Below are 17828 nucleotides of genomic sequence, written 5' to 3'. Positions count from 1 at the left end.
ATCCCTTATTATATCACGCAAAATGCAGTCCTTGAATGGGGTAGGACTTGGTGATATGGCATTTGCAATTTTAGCTGTTGCTGCTGCCGCCATTATTCAGAATAGTGTCAAAGAACTATTACAACTAAACACTAAATAAGTATAAGTGAGTATAACTATATAAATATAATATAAGTTAACCATAAATATAAAACATATTTAAGTATACTAAATATCTAAATAATGAAAACTTATGTTATCTTCTTGTTCTCTTCCACCGCTATGCATCTGATTCTGACCTCGCCTTCTCGGTAACCAAAAATACACAATATCGAGACAACAACTAGCTCCAAAAACAACCACTGAAGGACACTTGTATTACAGAAAAACAACATAGCACAAATGTCGACAGAAGTCACACTATTCACTGATTAAAAAAGCACTTTTTTCAGTACAGCTCAAATCCCCTGCCATGTTCTTCAGCAACTCTAGCAGCCAAAATGTAAAGCCAACAGCAGCCAGTGTTCCCAGGTGGGCACCCTCCCAAGTACTGATGGGTTCACCGCTACTTAACTTCAGTGATCGGACAAGAACCAGTGCATTCAATGCAATCTGGCCACTGGCTAAAAGAATTGTTATTATTATTATTACGTAACACCTCCAAAAAGTCCAAGGACTCATTGTGGAATGGCACTCTACTCTACCCCTCTACACGTGGTAAACTATCCCAAAGTACAGAGGCCTACGTTGTGGTTCATACAGTCACGTGGGTAGTAACTGCCCCAAATCTAGATGTTTCAACTGCATAGAGATCAGACATATTGCTAACCAGTGTCTTAAACCCTGTCAGAAATGCATAAGTTCTGAACATTGTGTTAACAACTATTCTTTTAGAACTTTTGCTGAAAAAGCAGGATCATCAGTAGAGCCAATTAGAACACTGTATATATATATATATCAGATAGGCATAATGAAGAGTTCCCGAATCTTCCAGTTCAGTCTAGTAAAGAAGGCGCTTTTAAACAAACTACACTTGGTAAAATTTCAAAAAAGGGTGTGACCAAATCAGCTAGAAATTAACCCCAAAATTCCAGATCTGCAGGAGCAACTTTCCCATTCAAATACTGATGGAACATCAGTTGAAATTACTAATAATGAACCTAATATAACAACTGAACAGGTACAAAACAAAACGCAAAAACATGAAATGGTTCTACAAGAAACTCGAGAAGAAACAGAAAAGCCACTTTCCCAGTCAAATATAGATAGAACAACATCATATGAAATTACCAATAATGAACCTAGGATAACAACTGCACAGATACAAGATGAAACTATTCTACAAGGAGAAACTGGAGAAGAAACAGAAAAGCAAGTAAGACAACTGAAAGAACTTAATAAGCAGACAAGATCATCAAAAAGGAAAGATGAATTAATAAAAAAAAATTGAGGATAAACAAAAAAAAAATTTAAAAAAAGGGACTACATCTACAAGAAAAAGAAGTAATAGAAAAATAAATGTTAATCATAGCATCTCCTTTCTGCATTGCCTCATTAAATGTAGGAGGATTCTACAGGCAAATTAAATAAAAAAACTATATGGAAGCTTATGCTATGCCATAATATCAGGTTTTTGTTTCTCCAAGAAACATACTTCTGCAGATATAAAGATATAAAAACTTTAACAGATAGTTATATACTTTTTTCTTATTGGAGATTTGGAAGATTTACGAGGGCTAGAGTAGGAGTTCTTATTCTTGCCCTTCCTGCTTGGGTCATTCTGTAATATCCAAAGGGATACAGAAGGAAGAATCTTGGCAATAGACTGGAAATACTGTGGATGTGTTATAAGGTTTATAAATGTTTATGCTCCATCCATTGGAACAGTTAGACAAAAATTCTTCCAGGAATTGGAGCAATATTGTTATGGTGCCGACTACATCATAGCAGCTGGAGACTGGAATTGTATTGAAAATCCCACATTAGACAAAATAGGAGGACATCTAAGAAGTGGAAAAGTGATAAATGCACAGTTAAAAACATGCCTTGACAATGCTGAACTAGTAGACATATGGAGGATTCACAGTCCTAATCTCCAGGCTAACACGTATATGAATCAAGGTATTAGTACCCATTTGATCGAATTTACTCTTCTTCCCTTATAAATAGGATAATTCAGATAAAATATCTTAACATCAACATGTCAGATCATTATCCAGGTCTGCTTAAGTTGCACTGCATAGAACAAGTAGAGATCAGTTCTGGACCATGGAGACTTCTGCCAAATTTTCCTCTGTTCAAATTGAAATGATGTTTCCTGCAATTGGGATATGTGGTTAAAATTCAAACAAGCAGTAAAACAGAATATGATCGAATGGAGAAAGGAACATGCTTTCCTCAACAGAAAAAAAAGGTTATAAGACCTGTATAAAGAGAGAAGCTGGTTTGTAACTAACTGACACAGTGGTATAGATTATACAACATCATTAGAAATATTAACATAGAGATAAAAGTGGAAAGTCAGAAACAAGTAGAAGAAAAAAATTTTAAGATAAGAATACAGCACTACTTAACAGATAGCCCTTCAGCTGCATTCTTCAATAGAAAATTCACTAAATTCCACAAAGAAAAGACTATCACTCAGATCTGCATTGATAGTGAAGACATGTCCACCACTCAAGATATCCTTGACTCCTTTCAAAAACACTACAAAAAGCTGTTTGAAGACAATATTACTGTTGGCAATTATAACTCTTGGAACATTAATAGCTTTCCTGTTCATATCCGAGATGGGCTTGACACACCCATCACAGCATCTGAAGTTACCACAGCCTATAAAGAATGCCAGACAAGCAAATCTCCAGGACCTGATGGTCAAGGGATAGAACTTAGGTAAAGTTCTATCTTCCCATTCTAGTTATACAATTTAATTCTTTTCTCTCATCAGGACACATACCAAATGAATTTGTTACAAGCCATATTGTCCTCATTCTAAAACTTAATAGAGATCACACCTAAATCAGCAACTGGAGACCTATCTAATACTGACTACAAGATATTTTTCTGCATTACAATAACAGGCTCAAAGTGGGAATGAGATACATAATTATAAAGCACACAGGTGTATGGTGCTTTTAATACCAGGTCATGCAGTATAATTTAATCCATTTCTGCTACGTGATCTAATCTGCTTAGTTAATTTGATAAAGCGGTCAGTGCTAGTAGCAGCCCGTAACTCAAGCATTTGATAATGTCCAGCATCCCTTTCTGTTCTACATCCTCCAGAAAATTGGTGTACATAAAAAACTGTTATCCATTATCAGAGGAGCCTATGCCAATTCAACTACCAGTCTCCTAGTTAATGTGTGTTCCTGTCAGACCCTGTCGAAATTTGAAAAAGAGTCAAGCAAGGTTGCCCTCTTAGTCCACTGCCCTTTTGCACTGGTTCTTGCATCTTTCTTACAGGAAGTCGACAATACACAAGAAATAAGAGTTCCTTCAACTATGAAGGCAAGTAAGGTATTAGCATATGCCGATGATGTGGTGGGCACTTTGAAGGATAATGATTCCATATATATCTTTTTTTGATATTGTGTTAAAGATCAGTGGATTAGTTACTAATGCATACCAGACAAAGTTAAAAGTTTTTGGAAAATGGGATCTTGAAGGTATTCCTTTTTGGACTAAAACAGTAAGAGAGAGAGAGAGAGAGAGAGAGAACTCCTCATTATACTTAGAATTCCCTTCTCCACTTACTGAATATTACCAGTTCAATAACTTAGAAACAAGAACTTTTGAAACCTTACAAGACTGGAAAATAGGGCCACTTTCCTTTTTTTCTAAAGCCATATTACTCAAAACCATAATCTTTCCTGCTCAGTTATACATAATAAATATTACAGACATCATGGAAGCTGAAGAAAAGTAATTATATAGAAACCCTGTGCAATTTTTTTGGTCCACCTGATACCAAGAAGTTAAAAAGGAATTTCTTCAACTATCAAAGAAACATGGAGGATTTAGACTTCCAGTCTTAAAATTCTGCTATTTAAGCAATACAGCTTCAATAATCCATAAAATATTGCAGAACAATCACACATGTGCAGACCTTCTCCTGTATCACTGAGTTTTTCATCTTCCCCTATTTGGAATAAATGATTATAAAGGTCCAAAAGCTGAGATTGTTCCTGAATACTAGAACACTTTGGCATTGACATTTTTTTTCCATTAAAAAAAAGTAAAATTTTGTATAAAGAAATCTTTAATCTCTTTCATCGTGAAGTTCCACAGTTGGGTACTGACAACAGTACTTTGTTTCATAACTTACTGAAGTTCAAAGGATACCCTAACTGGAGGGGGCTACAGACCTTATGGACGAGCTGCCACTGTTGTAGACCACCCACATTATGCAATATTCACCAGGGAGAGATAAAATTCTGTCTATTCTTCCTATGAGAGGTTTTTTAAATAGTTCCATCCTCTTAATTCAATGTGATCTTATAATCAATTGCAGGGATGATTGGAGAGTAATCCCAGGCAGAGAAGGCAAACTCAAGGGGGGGTTAACTCAGATAATATTTGAGTATCACCTGGGTATCAGTCATCTTTGAACTTAAGTTTCAATTGGTCTTTTTGGTTGTTCATCTGTATGAGATTGGTGAAAAATGAGAACTGATAGCTTTTGGCTATGTGATGATGTAAAAGAGCTGAGGTCTTTTCTCTGTCTCTCATTCTATCTATCTGTCTTTCTTTCTTTCTTCTAATACTATCAGGCTCTCTTGCACCCCCTATACTAACTAACTCTAAATCTGTGATGAGTACCCTCTTACTTCTTCACCTCAACAAAGGTCGGAACTGGTCTAGGTAGTGACCCTTCCCATAATGCATAGCATTATACATATCTGTAAGGATAAGTGCTTTGCATTATGCGATACTAAGGCAATTGATGTGAATTCATTAGCTTCTATATATGAGCTGCCCAATCCTGAAATTACTTCAGGCAAGTTTTGTTTGCTTTCACTCGGATAAAGGATTAAACCAAGAATATAATTTCTTGGCATCTTTAATTTATGTACATACATATTAATTTATGGGAAGGTAGTGACCCTTCCCATAATGCATAGCATTATATATATCTGTAAGGATAAGTGCTTTGCATTATGTGATACTAAGGCAATTTATGTGAATTCATTAGCTTCTATATATGAGCTGCCCAATCCTGAAATTACTTCAGGCAAATTTTGTTTGCTTTCACTCGAATAAAGGATTAAACCAAGAATATAATTTCTTGGCATCTTTAATTTATGTACATACATATTATTTAATAATTTATCTCTGATGAGTATGTTGATTTTTTTTGACCAAAAACGAATGTAACAAAAATAACTAACACTGAGTTTATAAGTTGTAATAGTTATTTAATTTAACTTACTAGTTTCACCACATATGCTAGTGATTTCACTTGAGTTAGTTAGAACAAACAAATATATAATAAGCAGTAAATATGAATCATTACATAATTAAAAACCAAATATGTTGGAATCGTTACACAAAAATAAAAGTAAAAACAAAAAGATGTGAAGTATGGAAGCCGGCATGGGTCAGTCTTTGTTCATCAGGTGTGCACAATAGTTTTTAAAACAATTTATTTAACATGTTCATGAGGGGGAAGGGACAAATTGTTTCATGTTGGACTTGACCTGCAGGCAGGACAAGAAAATTTGTCAAGTGCTTTCTGTTTGGTAATCCTATTTTTATTGGTAATTTTTATTATTAGAATTTTTTCTCTATTAATTATCATGGCTTACATTTCAATTCGTTGAAAATATCCCCTGCCCTTAGACATCAAAATGCACTGATGCAAGCAAAACAAATTAAAGTTTCATTGTAGCACTAGAACAGTACCCTGACACAGTCACTATAATATAATTACTCTAGCAAAATAGAGTAATTAGACATTTAGTGTAATTATGGAATGTATGCCACTTCATAGTCTGAAACCAAACAAAGTAAAAGTTTTATTTTAGTACTGAAATACAAGTTGTCCCACTTGAGCAACTCATGTAAGATACAGCCTGCCGTGAACATGTTAATATATAAATATAAAAGTAATTTAAAATTCTAAAAATAATTATAGCAAATATCTTCCCAATAGACATAGTACGAAATGCTAATTTCATTAAATAACTATGCTTATTTGAACTTATTTCTAAATGTTATCACACATTACTGTTTTATTCTGGTGCCAGTATGCCATACTGTTACTTACCATCCCAAAAGTTCATTTCTTTTTGGTTAAATGATCTGATTAGAGTTTTCCATATATCTGGTAGGATTAGGCCTTGATTCTTATTTAAGTTACCTGTTGAACGGGCGACTGTAGCAGCTTCTTTGAATGTTCTGGAATGGTAGTTTTCTTCTATGTAGGGCACATGACTTATATCCCATTCAATATTATGGTTGGTAGAGGCGAAGTGGGAAGAAAGTCCTGATGTATCTTGTCTGTTATTCCTTACATAGCCTATGTGAGGAATAACAGACTTTCTATTGCTTACCAGTGTATCCCTGAAAATGCTGACAGATATTAGTCAGTGAAACATGTCGGATATTAAACAATTATTTACTTGACTAACATACTGAATTAAGTCTTTAATTTATTAATACTAGTGGTCAAGAAAAAAGGTCATAATAATGGAATGATAACTCTTTTATCTCTGCAGGTCAACTATCATACCTGGGCAACACACATACTTTTCTCTCTGCATTTTCTTTTGCTCAACCTCAAGCAAGCATCTTAGATCTCTCGCCACCCAATTTACATTGCCTGTTAAGTCATTCATGCTCACCACCACAATCATTTCATCCATTTTACCAGATTTTTTTTTTTTTTGAATAATCTTGAATTATTTAAGACCTTATTATTATCTAAAATTAAAAAGAAAACTGAAAATTTTACAAATAACATTCAGAGACACTTGCCTCTTTGCTTAAATTATCACATCATCTGAAAAACATCTCTCAGCAGGTTTAAAGGTTGACATGGAGTTGGATGCCGCACTGAAGATCTTATCATTCACAAGATTTCAGTGGGACCTGGCTTCATAGTGACCACTGTGGAATGCTATATGAAAATATGATGGATGGTGAAGGCTAGGCTCATACTAGTTTTGTCCCCTTTCTAGAAAGTGGCTTACACTCATTGGAAACAGATTGTCAAACAAAATCATACATGCACACAGCATGTGGATTACCCTATGAACATTACAGGTGTATGTGCTATATACACCTCATGCCAGGCATTACATCAGCAGGGATTTTGTAGGATGATTTTCATCCTACAAATTCATAATCCCAAATATTACTAAGTATTAATGTTTGTGATTATGGAGTGAACATTATAATAATTCATTGTCTTCAGAATCTGGACTTTAAGATATTGGAAAGATATTTCTCTGGTGTGATGAATTCCTTGACTGCTGTTTTCATCAGATGAAAACGTTTAGATCTTTCAGTGCTCCAGCATACTTCTTTAATGGCCATTTCAATAAGATGCTGTCCCTTGTTCACAAAAGAGGTATTGCATGTTGCACTACAGGCTGTGATATTATATTAAAGGTTAAAATTATGCTATATTAAAATATATAGTCATTTGTTTGCTCCTGGTATTCTAGTATATTTAGATATATAGCATATGTTGATGTAATTTGGATGAATTTTTAAATTTTGATGAAGTAGACATTCCAATTTTAAAATATAGCTATAAATTATATTATAGTATGTTAAATAATACTTTTTAAATTTATAGGCATCCCTTTCATGGTCAGTTAAGCATGGCAGATATGAAATTGAGGCTATCACAGTAAGTAAATATTTACCAAATGAATTAATAAATATTAAGATAATTAGATTACTCCTAATATCCTTATAATAAATTATGATTAAGGATACTTAACTAAATATGTATCGGGTTCATTTTACGGGTGTTAAATGTATAAGCATCAGGTAGGTTACTTTTTATAAGTGCATCCGCATGCTAGTTATTCCCGTACTCCTGCCTGGATGAGTTTTATTCATATCTAGTTTTGGTTCAATCAGACTGCTTGCATAGACAAAAGAGACAAAGCATTTCAAAATTTATATATATATATGGCAATAAATTTGCTCAGGCTACTGGAATTAACAAATTTGGTATTGGTACTGTAGTCGAATTATTATAGTGAATTCCTAGATAGATCATTTATTCTAGTGCAAGCTAATTATAGTGAATTTAAGATAAAAATACAGATCCTGCACTCTATTCCCATTAAACAAAATAAATCATGAATAACATAACATAAAAGAAACTCCCAGAAATAAACAAGAAATTGCAAAAAAGAAAGAAATAACACTGAAGAAATCATGAAAAGCAAAAGAATTTCAAGAAATAAAAGAATCGACAGGAAATAACAGAAAGAAATTATGGGAAACAGAACAAGGCCAGAATAGAATGGAATTAACTGTAAGAAATGAAAGAACTCACTGGAAATGGCAAATAAAAAAAAATTAAAAAATTCCAAAAAAATATAAAAAAACACAAAAGAAAAGAAAACCCAGAAAACCACAATGGAAATAGTAGGAAATTATGCATTAACAACAAAGCACAAAGGATTAGCTTAATCCTTTACATAAAGCCACAAATTGACATGAAAAAGTACAAATGCACACTAAGAAACACAAATGGAACAACTAAATAGCATGAAATTATAAAAATATATATGCAGTCTGTACTACTAAAGCCAAAAATAACCTAAAACTTCAGTAGCCAGTGAACTTGGTCACCTTCAGTTATGAAAGTGGCCAATCAGAAAGCTGAAATTCACATCAGTTATGGGAAATGCCCTTATTACTTGTATTTCTTCAGTCAGTTTGCCTGTTTGTGTCAGATAAAAAATCTAGTTTTAAATAGGAATTTTGAGGTTTGAATTGAGTTTTTAGTATGGAAACCCTCCTATCTCCATGTGAGAATAACTCATTTTTACGAGTAGTTGAAAAGTCCTATAAAGGTTCCACTGAACACCCAATTTCTTCCAGCTGCAAAGCAAATGTAATATCCTTGCAGCCATACATGGTAAAGAAGGAACCAGATTATGAATAAAAGAAAAATTTGTTCTGCAAGCAAAAAGAATCTCAGGGAATTCTTTTGCTAAGTTTGAAGTGAAAGGAAGAATGATATGAAACCATAACATTAACAGATGAGGTGGTCATAGATGATAGCAACAGATAAAAAAACAGTTGAATTATTGAGTGGTCAGTTTGCCAGAATGCATTACTCAAGTAGAGAAAATACCATGTCTGATATGATTAGAATGTAAGTAGGTGAACTACTCTTTACAATATTGAAAATTTTGATGTTAATTCAGTAATGGAATATCAGCACATATTAAAGGAATGTGCAAAAAAGGTTTTGGCAGCCAGTGACTAGGTTGTTTAATTAAAATCTCAGTACTGGAAGAGTCCTGAGGGAATGAAAAGTTGGTTCAATTGCACCTCTTGGACTGATGGTAAGGGTCATGAAAAGTTGATTAAGGCTTGAATGAATGAATGAATGAATTGAGGAATACAATATCTATTGATCATGGCATTGGCTTTGTGAAGGGACAGTTTTGCCTCAATAATTGACTTACTTTCTATGATAAAGTAAGAGATGAGTTAGATAAAGGATATGGTTACACTTTAATAATGCTTAACTCTGCAAAGGCATTTTACAGTATACTGCATAGAAGGCTCTTGCATAAATTAGAGCAAACAGGAATGAATACTTACTTGATAGCATGAAAAAAGGGTGTGTAATGAATAGGCATTAAAAAGTAGGTATATATAGCTTGGAGAGGATTACAGTTGTGATTAATGGTTGTATTGAAGAGATTACAAGTAGTATGGTTCATCATTTATTATTATTTTTTTTTTTTTTTTAATGTAGCTCCCACTGACAAAAGATTATCTGTAAACCTATAGTGCATTTGTATTGTGGATGGGCTAAAGATTTTGTTTTTATATTTTTCATTGATTTTATATATATATATTGTATTTTTATTCTTTTTTTTTTTTTTTAAACCTGGAGATTTAACCCTCCTCTAGATACCAAGCATGGAACTTTTCAGGCCTCTAATAAGTGGGATGTGGTCTCACACCAGGCAGTGAAATTCATCTGCCAACTAAAATTTGGATGGTAAGAAATTGATAGTAGGAAACTGGAAGTGATAGTGGAGGAAGGTGAAGTATTAGAGACACATTGCAAAAGTGATTAAATCTGCACGATGGATGATTGGTGTATTGAAACACATACTGATGAGTAGAAAAAAGGAAGCTTTCCCTCTTTGTAAGACCTTTAGATGATCATTCTACTGTGTGGGAAGTTTTCAGAGACTGATTGTAATTCATTGCAGTAATTGCATACCCTTCTTCAAAAATGAGCAAAGAGACAAATAAAGCTTACAAGAAAACATTTAGGAGGGAGTGGTTGCAAATGGGAACGTTTAGTAAATGGCTATATGAAGTTCCTTGTGCCACTACAAAAGGCCACTGTAAGTTTTGCAGATGTGATATAGCTGTTAAATATTGTCAGCTTATAAAGCATCGTGAAACTAAGAAACATCTTGTTGCAGTTCCATATAAGGCTGTTCCTATTACAAATATGCTTGTGAAGAAGTTATTTCTTTGTTGTCACTCATCATTGAACAGTCGTGATCAGATCTTTGCAAAAATATCATCTCAGACAGTCAAATTATGCCAAAGGTAAAAATACACTGGACCAAGTGCTCTGCAATTGTAAAGAATATTCTTAGTGAGTATTTTGAAGAATATCTAATTGCAGATATTGGAGATATAAATTTTAGTCTGTAATAGATGAATTGAATGATATCACAATGAATAAGATTTTAGGAATTGCCATCATTTTATTAAGCAAGAAATTCAACAAAATTATGGATACATTTCTGAGCATGGTGGTTCTAGAAAAGTGTGATGCTAGTGGGATTGTGCCTGCAATTAAAAAAAGCTCTTGACAAGAAACTGGACATTAAAAATCTCATTGCAATTGGTACAGACAATGCCAGTGTTATGGTTGATGCCAGTAATGGCATTTATGAACAACCGAAGGTATATATTCCCTCCTCAATCTTAATTAGATATATGCCATTCGTCGCAAATGGCAGTGTCTCACACTTGTGCAGAATCTCTTCCAACAGAATTAGAATTTTTAGTTGCCAAAATGTATAAGTGGTTTTCACATTCTTCTTCAAGACAAGCAACATACAAAGAACTGTATTAAACTATCAACCAAAATTATGCTCCTCTGAAAAAATTGTAAGCAACTGTTCAACGAGGTGGTTCTCTATTGAACCTGCAGTAGACAGATTCTTAGCCAGTGGTTGGAATTAAAAACTCACTTCGAAATCGTGAGTGTGACTGAGAAATGTTACAAAGGTCAACTTTTGTAGGAGATGTACAAAGATGAAAGGAATCTGTTGTACCTTTTATTTTTGCATCCTGTTTTAGTTCAAGTTCAGCAAGTTAACAAAAGTTTCAAATCTAACAATGTGGATAAGATGAGATTATTTGAAGACCTTTCTCACTTGATTCACTCTGTTGCTAATATGTTAGTGTTACCATCATCCAGAGTCGACCCTCTAAAATCAGAGATTGATGACTATTTGGATCCCAAATCAAATCTTGATTACAGATTTAAAAGAAAAATTTCAGAGTCGATGATACAAAAGAAAATAACACAAAATGATGAGCAAAATCTTAGAAATAGAGCAAGACAATTTCTTCTTGATCTCTTCAAACAGCTTAAGCAAATGTTGCCTGAAAACTTGAATATTTTGAGAATGATCTCTTCTTTTTCTGTTGACAGTACCCTAGAAACGTATAAAAGAACCTGTTACTCCCATCTTAGAAATAATGCTGAAAACACAAAAAGATGTTGCTGCTGCTGAATACCAGTACAATACTATCCACTTAAATAAATGGACAAATATTGAAAACACTGAGCTATTCTGGGCAATATGACAATACAAAGATACATCTAGAATGAACGCATTTAAAGAAATTGCTCAGTGTGCAATAAATTTATTAATACTGCCTCTAATGCAGAAATTGAACAAGTTTTTAGTTCCATGAATGTAGTTAAAACTAAATTAAGAAACAAGATGACAGTTATTTTGTCAGTCAAGTATGGCCTCAAGCATAACAAGTGCTGTAAAGGCTATCATTTACCAGCATCAACACACTGAGCAATATTGGAAGATGGCCACATATAATAAAGCTGAAAATGTGGGTGAATTAAGCACAGAAGACCACTTGGAAGATGTCTTTAACCACTTAAATGCAGGTACCACTTCATCTTGATTAAAGTAACTGAAAAGTATCTGCTACTACTACGTCTACAATTTTAGCTTAACTTTTTATTTTCAACTTCTTTCTAGCTCTTTTCTATTTCTTTTTTTTTTTAAAGATTTAGCTGTTTTTAGTAATTTTCCTTTGTCAACAGTGCTTTCCGTTGCCTGTGTCCAGAGGGTGGGTAAAGTTAACGAGGAGGTTTGCTGTCAATGCTGTCCTGGAACTCGAGACATTTTTTTATTTATCCACTCTCGAGTATTCCTAGGAGTGTAATTTATTATATATAATATAATAAATTAGTCTGTAATTTATTATATACAATATAATAAATTATAGAGTATTTAATATAATAATACATATATAAGCATATATGTATTATTTCTTATATTCTTATAAAATGCATCAGTGACTTAAATAAAAGACATAATTAAGGCAGAGTAAATTTTGAACTGAGCTTTCACATCCAAATTTTGGCTCAACCTGTCATTATGCCACAATATGTTATTTTCAAAATTATTCCAAATTCCTGTATTCATGAGTCTACAATATTTTGAATATCAGTTGACAAACATTTTTCCAAGTATAGAAACTAATACTAAGTTAAGAATTTTGCATCGCCTGAATGAACAATACTGAAATACATTATTTAAATATAAAGAGCCAATAGGCTTCATTTCGGCGATATAAACATTATTTAAATTAAGGGGATATTAAATCCCACATTGTTTTAAAACCGAATAAAAAGCGATCAGAACTTTACCACCTTTGCTGCAAGTTGCCCGAGTTTGTACTACGTACTAGGACTACTTGCATTAGCTCACGCTAGTAATCGCCGATACTTTTATAGTTTTTTATACTATATTCGGCATGAAACTCTCTGATTCCAATCTTTGAGTTTCTTCTTCGGCTGAAATACATTTTATTTTGTAATTTGCCATTTTTCTTATATATGTTGATGAAATGAATGTTTCTCTTAATGTATTTAATCATATGTCAGGGTCAAAATTGGTTTGCCTTTTAAGGTCGATTCAAAGATAACTATTGTCTATTATAGCTGAAGTCAGTTATTACTCCAAATGTAATAAATAAAAACATTTAATAAATCAAATATTAATTACAGTTATTGTATACATGACATATAAGGACATTTCATTATATCAAGAGTTTAAAATATTAAATCACTCTTAAACACTTGCTCTCAATTTAATTGTACATACAATCAGAGATAAATGTGAACGAGCTCAACTAAAGAGTTTAATAAGCTCATAATAACAATTACGATGGCCAAGTTATCACATCACATTAATCCATCAGACTGTGCCTTAAAAACTAAAAATAAACTTTCAGCAGTGATGAGTGAAGCAAACATGAACTAAACATAGCAGATAATTACACTAATTGCTTGTTCTGTATTCAAAGTTCATCATCATGAAATTCCTGATGTATATCCTGAAGGATATGATATCATACAGGATATGATAGTACTATATGAAAAATTTACATCATTACTAACTTCCTATCTACAATTTTCCTCCAAATCAGTCTGTTACCTGTCAATCCTCCAATATTATCAGGTCTTATATTTCTGTCTTCTAAGGCACTTTTTACTCTATCAATCCACCTATATCTTAGTCTTCCTCTGGTTCTTTTTCCTGCCAACTTGGAAGAGAACACTTGTTTTGCTAATCTTTCCTCTCCCATTCTGCTTAAGTGAGCATACCACCTGATATTAGCTCTGCTAATGCATCCCTGGATAATAATATCCAGGGATGGATATTATTATTTCCTAATATCCTCATTTTTAATATGATATTGCCATTGTGCCATTTGTTCATGCCCCCTAATCTTTCTCGGATTCTCATATCTGCAGTCTCTAGTCTTTGGTCAAGTGTTTTATTTCTAACCCAGCACTCTGATCCATAAATTAAAATTGGTTTGAACACTGTCTTGTATACAGCTAATTTAGTGTTCCGACTAATTTCTCTCTTATTGCATATAAATTTATTCAGTTGACTTCCTACCATTCCAGCTTTGTTGATTCTGTTGTCTATTTCCATATTTAATTTACCATCTTCACTAAAAATCATGCCTAAGTAGCTGAAATGTTTTACTTGTTCTATAAGTTCTCGATTAACAATACAGTTGATATTTTCAATGTTTCTGCCTATTTTCATTGTCTTTGTCTTTTTAATGATGACCTTCATACCATATCTTGGTATGAAGGTTATCATACCTCCATACTTGAACATTTCTGATATCTATTACAGCAGCTATTCAGTTTAGTCAGGGAATCTTGCAGACTTGTAGCAGATTTATTTAGAAGTATAACATCATCCACATAAAGCAAAGAGCTGAGATTAACACCTCCAATTTTGATATCAGGTTTAATACCACTTCATAATGTGATCCATATAGATAATGAATAAGAGAGGGGGATAATGTGCATCTTTGTCTAACACCAGATTTAACATTAAACCACCTTCCTGTACTTCCTTCAATTCTAACTGCTGACTTACAACTCAAATAAAGACTAAGTATTGCTTGATATAAGGTCCCATTAACACCATATAATAACTGTAGCATTTTGAATAGCTTCTCTCTCTTGGTACCTTGTCATATGCCTTTTCCAGATCTACAAAACTTAAATACAGATCTTTGTTATATTCCCATGATTTCTGAACTATTTGTTGTAATGTGAAAATCTGATCCTGACAGCCTCTATTTGGCCTGAATCCAGCTTGTTCTTCACCAAGCTTCTCTTCCACAATTCTTCTCAACCATTTCTCAAGCATACTTGCATATATCTTACCAGGAACACTCAGTAATGAAATGCCTCTGTAATTTTCACATTGTTTTATTTCTCTTTTTATATATGGGTGCTATGAGAGCTCTACTCCAATCATCTGGAATTCATCCCTCTGTCTAGGCCTTCAGAACTATGCAGTGCAGCCACTGTAAGACTTTTATACCTCCATACTTGAACATTTCTGGTCGAATATCATCTACTCCTTCTGCTTTTCCACATTTCAGGCTTTTGATGGCTTTTTCTACTTCAAGTATGGATATGACTGCTGCCTGGTCAGTGTTTTTTACCACTGTACTGTCATCACTGTTTGTTTCATTTAGCAATTTTTCAAAGTAATTACTCCATACTTCAAAGATATCTTTTTTTCCTGTTTTCATGTCACCTTTATCATCTCTAATTCCTTTTACAGCTCTTTCCTCCATTTCTGAGCTTCTTGAACAACCTTCAGAATATCTTACCACCTTCTGGATATTTATTTTCTATGTTCTTGCCAAAGTCCTCCCATGACTTTCGTTTAGCCAGTTTTACACACTGTTTAGCTTTCTTACATTTGTGTCTGTATTCTCTAAGAGCACAAACTGACTTATTTGCAAGGAACTTTTGATATGCTTTCTTCTTTTTTTTCACTGCTATTTTTAACTTCCTGTGTCCACCATGGAATTCTGATTTTTCTATCCTTGCAGACAACCTCACTACATGCCTCTCTGGCTGAATCAATCAGTTTTTTTCTTCAGGGGTTGCCACTGAATTTCCAAGTTTGGTTCCTGTTCTCAAACTCTTACAATTTTTTCTTCAATCATGTTTGTGTATTTTAGTCTACAGTTCACATCTGAGAGCTGCTGCTCAACTTTTATTCTCTTTAAAACTTTCTTACATGTTCTTCTTTTCAGTATGAAATTCAATTTTATCCTGCTCAAGACTAAGTGGTGATCACTTCCAATTTCAAATCCTCTGTACACTCTGGTGTCCTGCACCAGGGAGAAAACATCACTATCAACAATAACATAGTCAATGAGACTTTTATTATTCCTTGCTTCTGATCTCCATGTGAATTTGTGCACATTTTTATGTTGAAACATTGTGTTAGTAATAACCAGTCTATGTCCTGAGCAGAAATCCGAAAGGTATTTGCCATTATTATTAGCTTTGCTCTTTTCTTCAAATTTTTCCAGTATATTTTTGTATATCTGACAATCATTTCCTACTTCCTACTCTGCTATTTAGATCCCCAAAAAGGACCAACTTTTCCTTTTTTCATTGTGTCAGTTGCTTTCTCTAAAGCCTCAAAAAATTCCTCCACTTCTACCTTAGTAGAACCTTCTGTGGGACCATACGCACAAATAAGTCTCATTGTCCAGGTTCCCCATTCTCATATTTGCCCACATCACTCTACTTGAGTCTGCCTGCCATTCAAGAAGATTATCCTCATGTTTAGTGTTGAATACTATGACTACTCCTTCTTTTCTTTGATTATCATTGCCCGAATATAACATTTTGTATTTATTGCTCAGAAAGATCTCACCAGTTTTTGTTTCAGTCACCCCTATTATGTCAATTTGGTACTTATCCATTTCCTCAGCTAGCACCATTTCTTTGCCATTCAGGCTTCTTATGTTGATAGTACCGATCTTCAACTCTGGTGATGTTGAGTTGGGGTAAGTTTTAGGATTTGTTCCAGTAGCTGACTTTTCGCTGTTTGCCCTGGTTCACTGAGAAAAACAACGAGGGCCTTGTTTAACCGAGCGACGCCCCCAGCCTGCATGAAATTCTGTTATGTTATACCACCATTTCTATATTTTGGTTTAAGCCAATAAGAATACAATTTGGTTGGCTAAATCCCAAATTGCCAGCCCATCCTCATCCGTTCAGTATCCAGTTAGATACCTAACAGGGTGCACCACGCGAAGGTGAGGATTGGACATTTGATCAAATGTCCCGGTCGGTTCTCCGCATTCCTCTGAAGGCTATGTGGAGGTCTCCCCTCAGTTATATAGCTTTGACCCTTAAGCACTCCATTCAGAATTCAAGGTATTAATAACCATCTGTTCCACCTTCACCATGAAGGAAAAATTACTGAAGAAACAAAACACTCCTACCTCTGGTAGTGCAGAGAAAACACTGCTTCCATTCCAAAATGAAGAATACATGTTCTCACATAACATAATGGAAGTATATATTAGTTTCTTCTGCTCCGGTCACTGTAGGAATTATCACCAATTATTTTATTTTGGTTGAACCAGTTCTTGTAAGAAGTGATTTGGTGATCCAAACACTTCTGGTGATTTTGATGTCTATAGTTCTAATTTGCTCCCTTATTCACATTTTACTTACCGAGCTGTAAGACAGACAGACTGATTTTTGTTGTAAGCAATGACTTAAAATACTCATCTCCTTGTCTGACTTCCTGACAATCCTCTTCACTCATCGAGCCATCTAGATCTTTTCTTCACTAGTTTTCCCTTCCAGGTACTCTGTTGAAGTGACTGCTCTGGTTGTGAATTCAGACCACAATCTTTTCCAAGTTTCATCTCTGGTACCACATTGTTCCTTCAGCCATTCACAACCTTGCATGCTCTGATATTACAACAATGCCAAGTGGGAGGACTTGCATGTGTTTTACTCTTTTCTATGGTCAGACTGCTGTTTTTATTCTTTTGATCAAGAT

General features: G+C 34.0%; 1 protein-coding gene across 2 annotated transcripts in view; it reads left to right on the top strand.

Moving 5' to 3' along the window:
- LOC150105523 (late secretory pathway protein AVL9 homolog) overlaps nt 1–17828 on the top strand; it is a 415642-nt gene that overhangs the window by 353214 nt on the left and 44600 nt on the right. For both annotated transcript variants that reach the window (XM_090394870.1, XM_090394871.1), the window contains exon 14: nt 7784–7837. In XM_090394870.1, coding sequence (XP_090250996.1) covers nt 7784–7837 — 54 coding nt within the window. The remainder of the gene's footprint in view (nt 1–7783; nt 7838–17828) is intronic.

The sequence above is a fragment of the Typopeltis vanoorti genome, chromosome 6 (genome assembly GCF_054136105.1).
Source record: "Typopeltis vanoorti isolate ZY-2024b chromosome 6, IOZ_Tvanoo_1.0, whole genome shotgun sequence".
NCBI lineage: Eukaryota > Metazoa > Arthropoda > Arachnida > Uropygi > Thelyphonidae > Typopeltis > Typopeltis vanoorti.
This window is presented reverse-complemented; position numbering and strand designations above follow the sequence as displayed.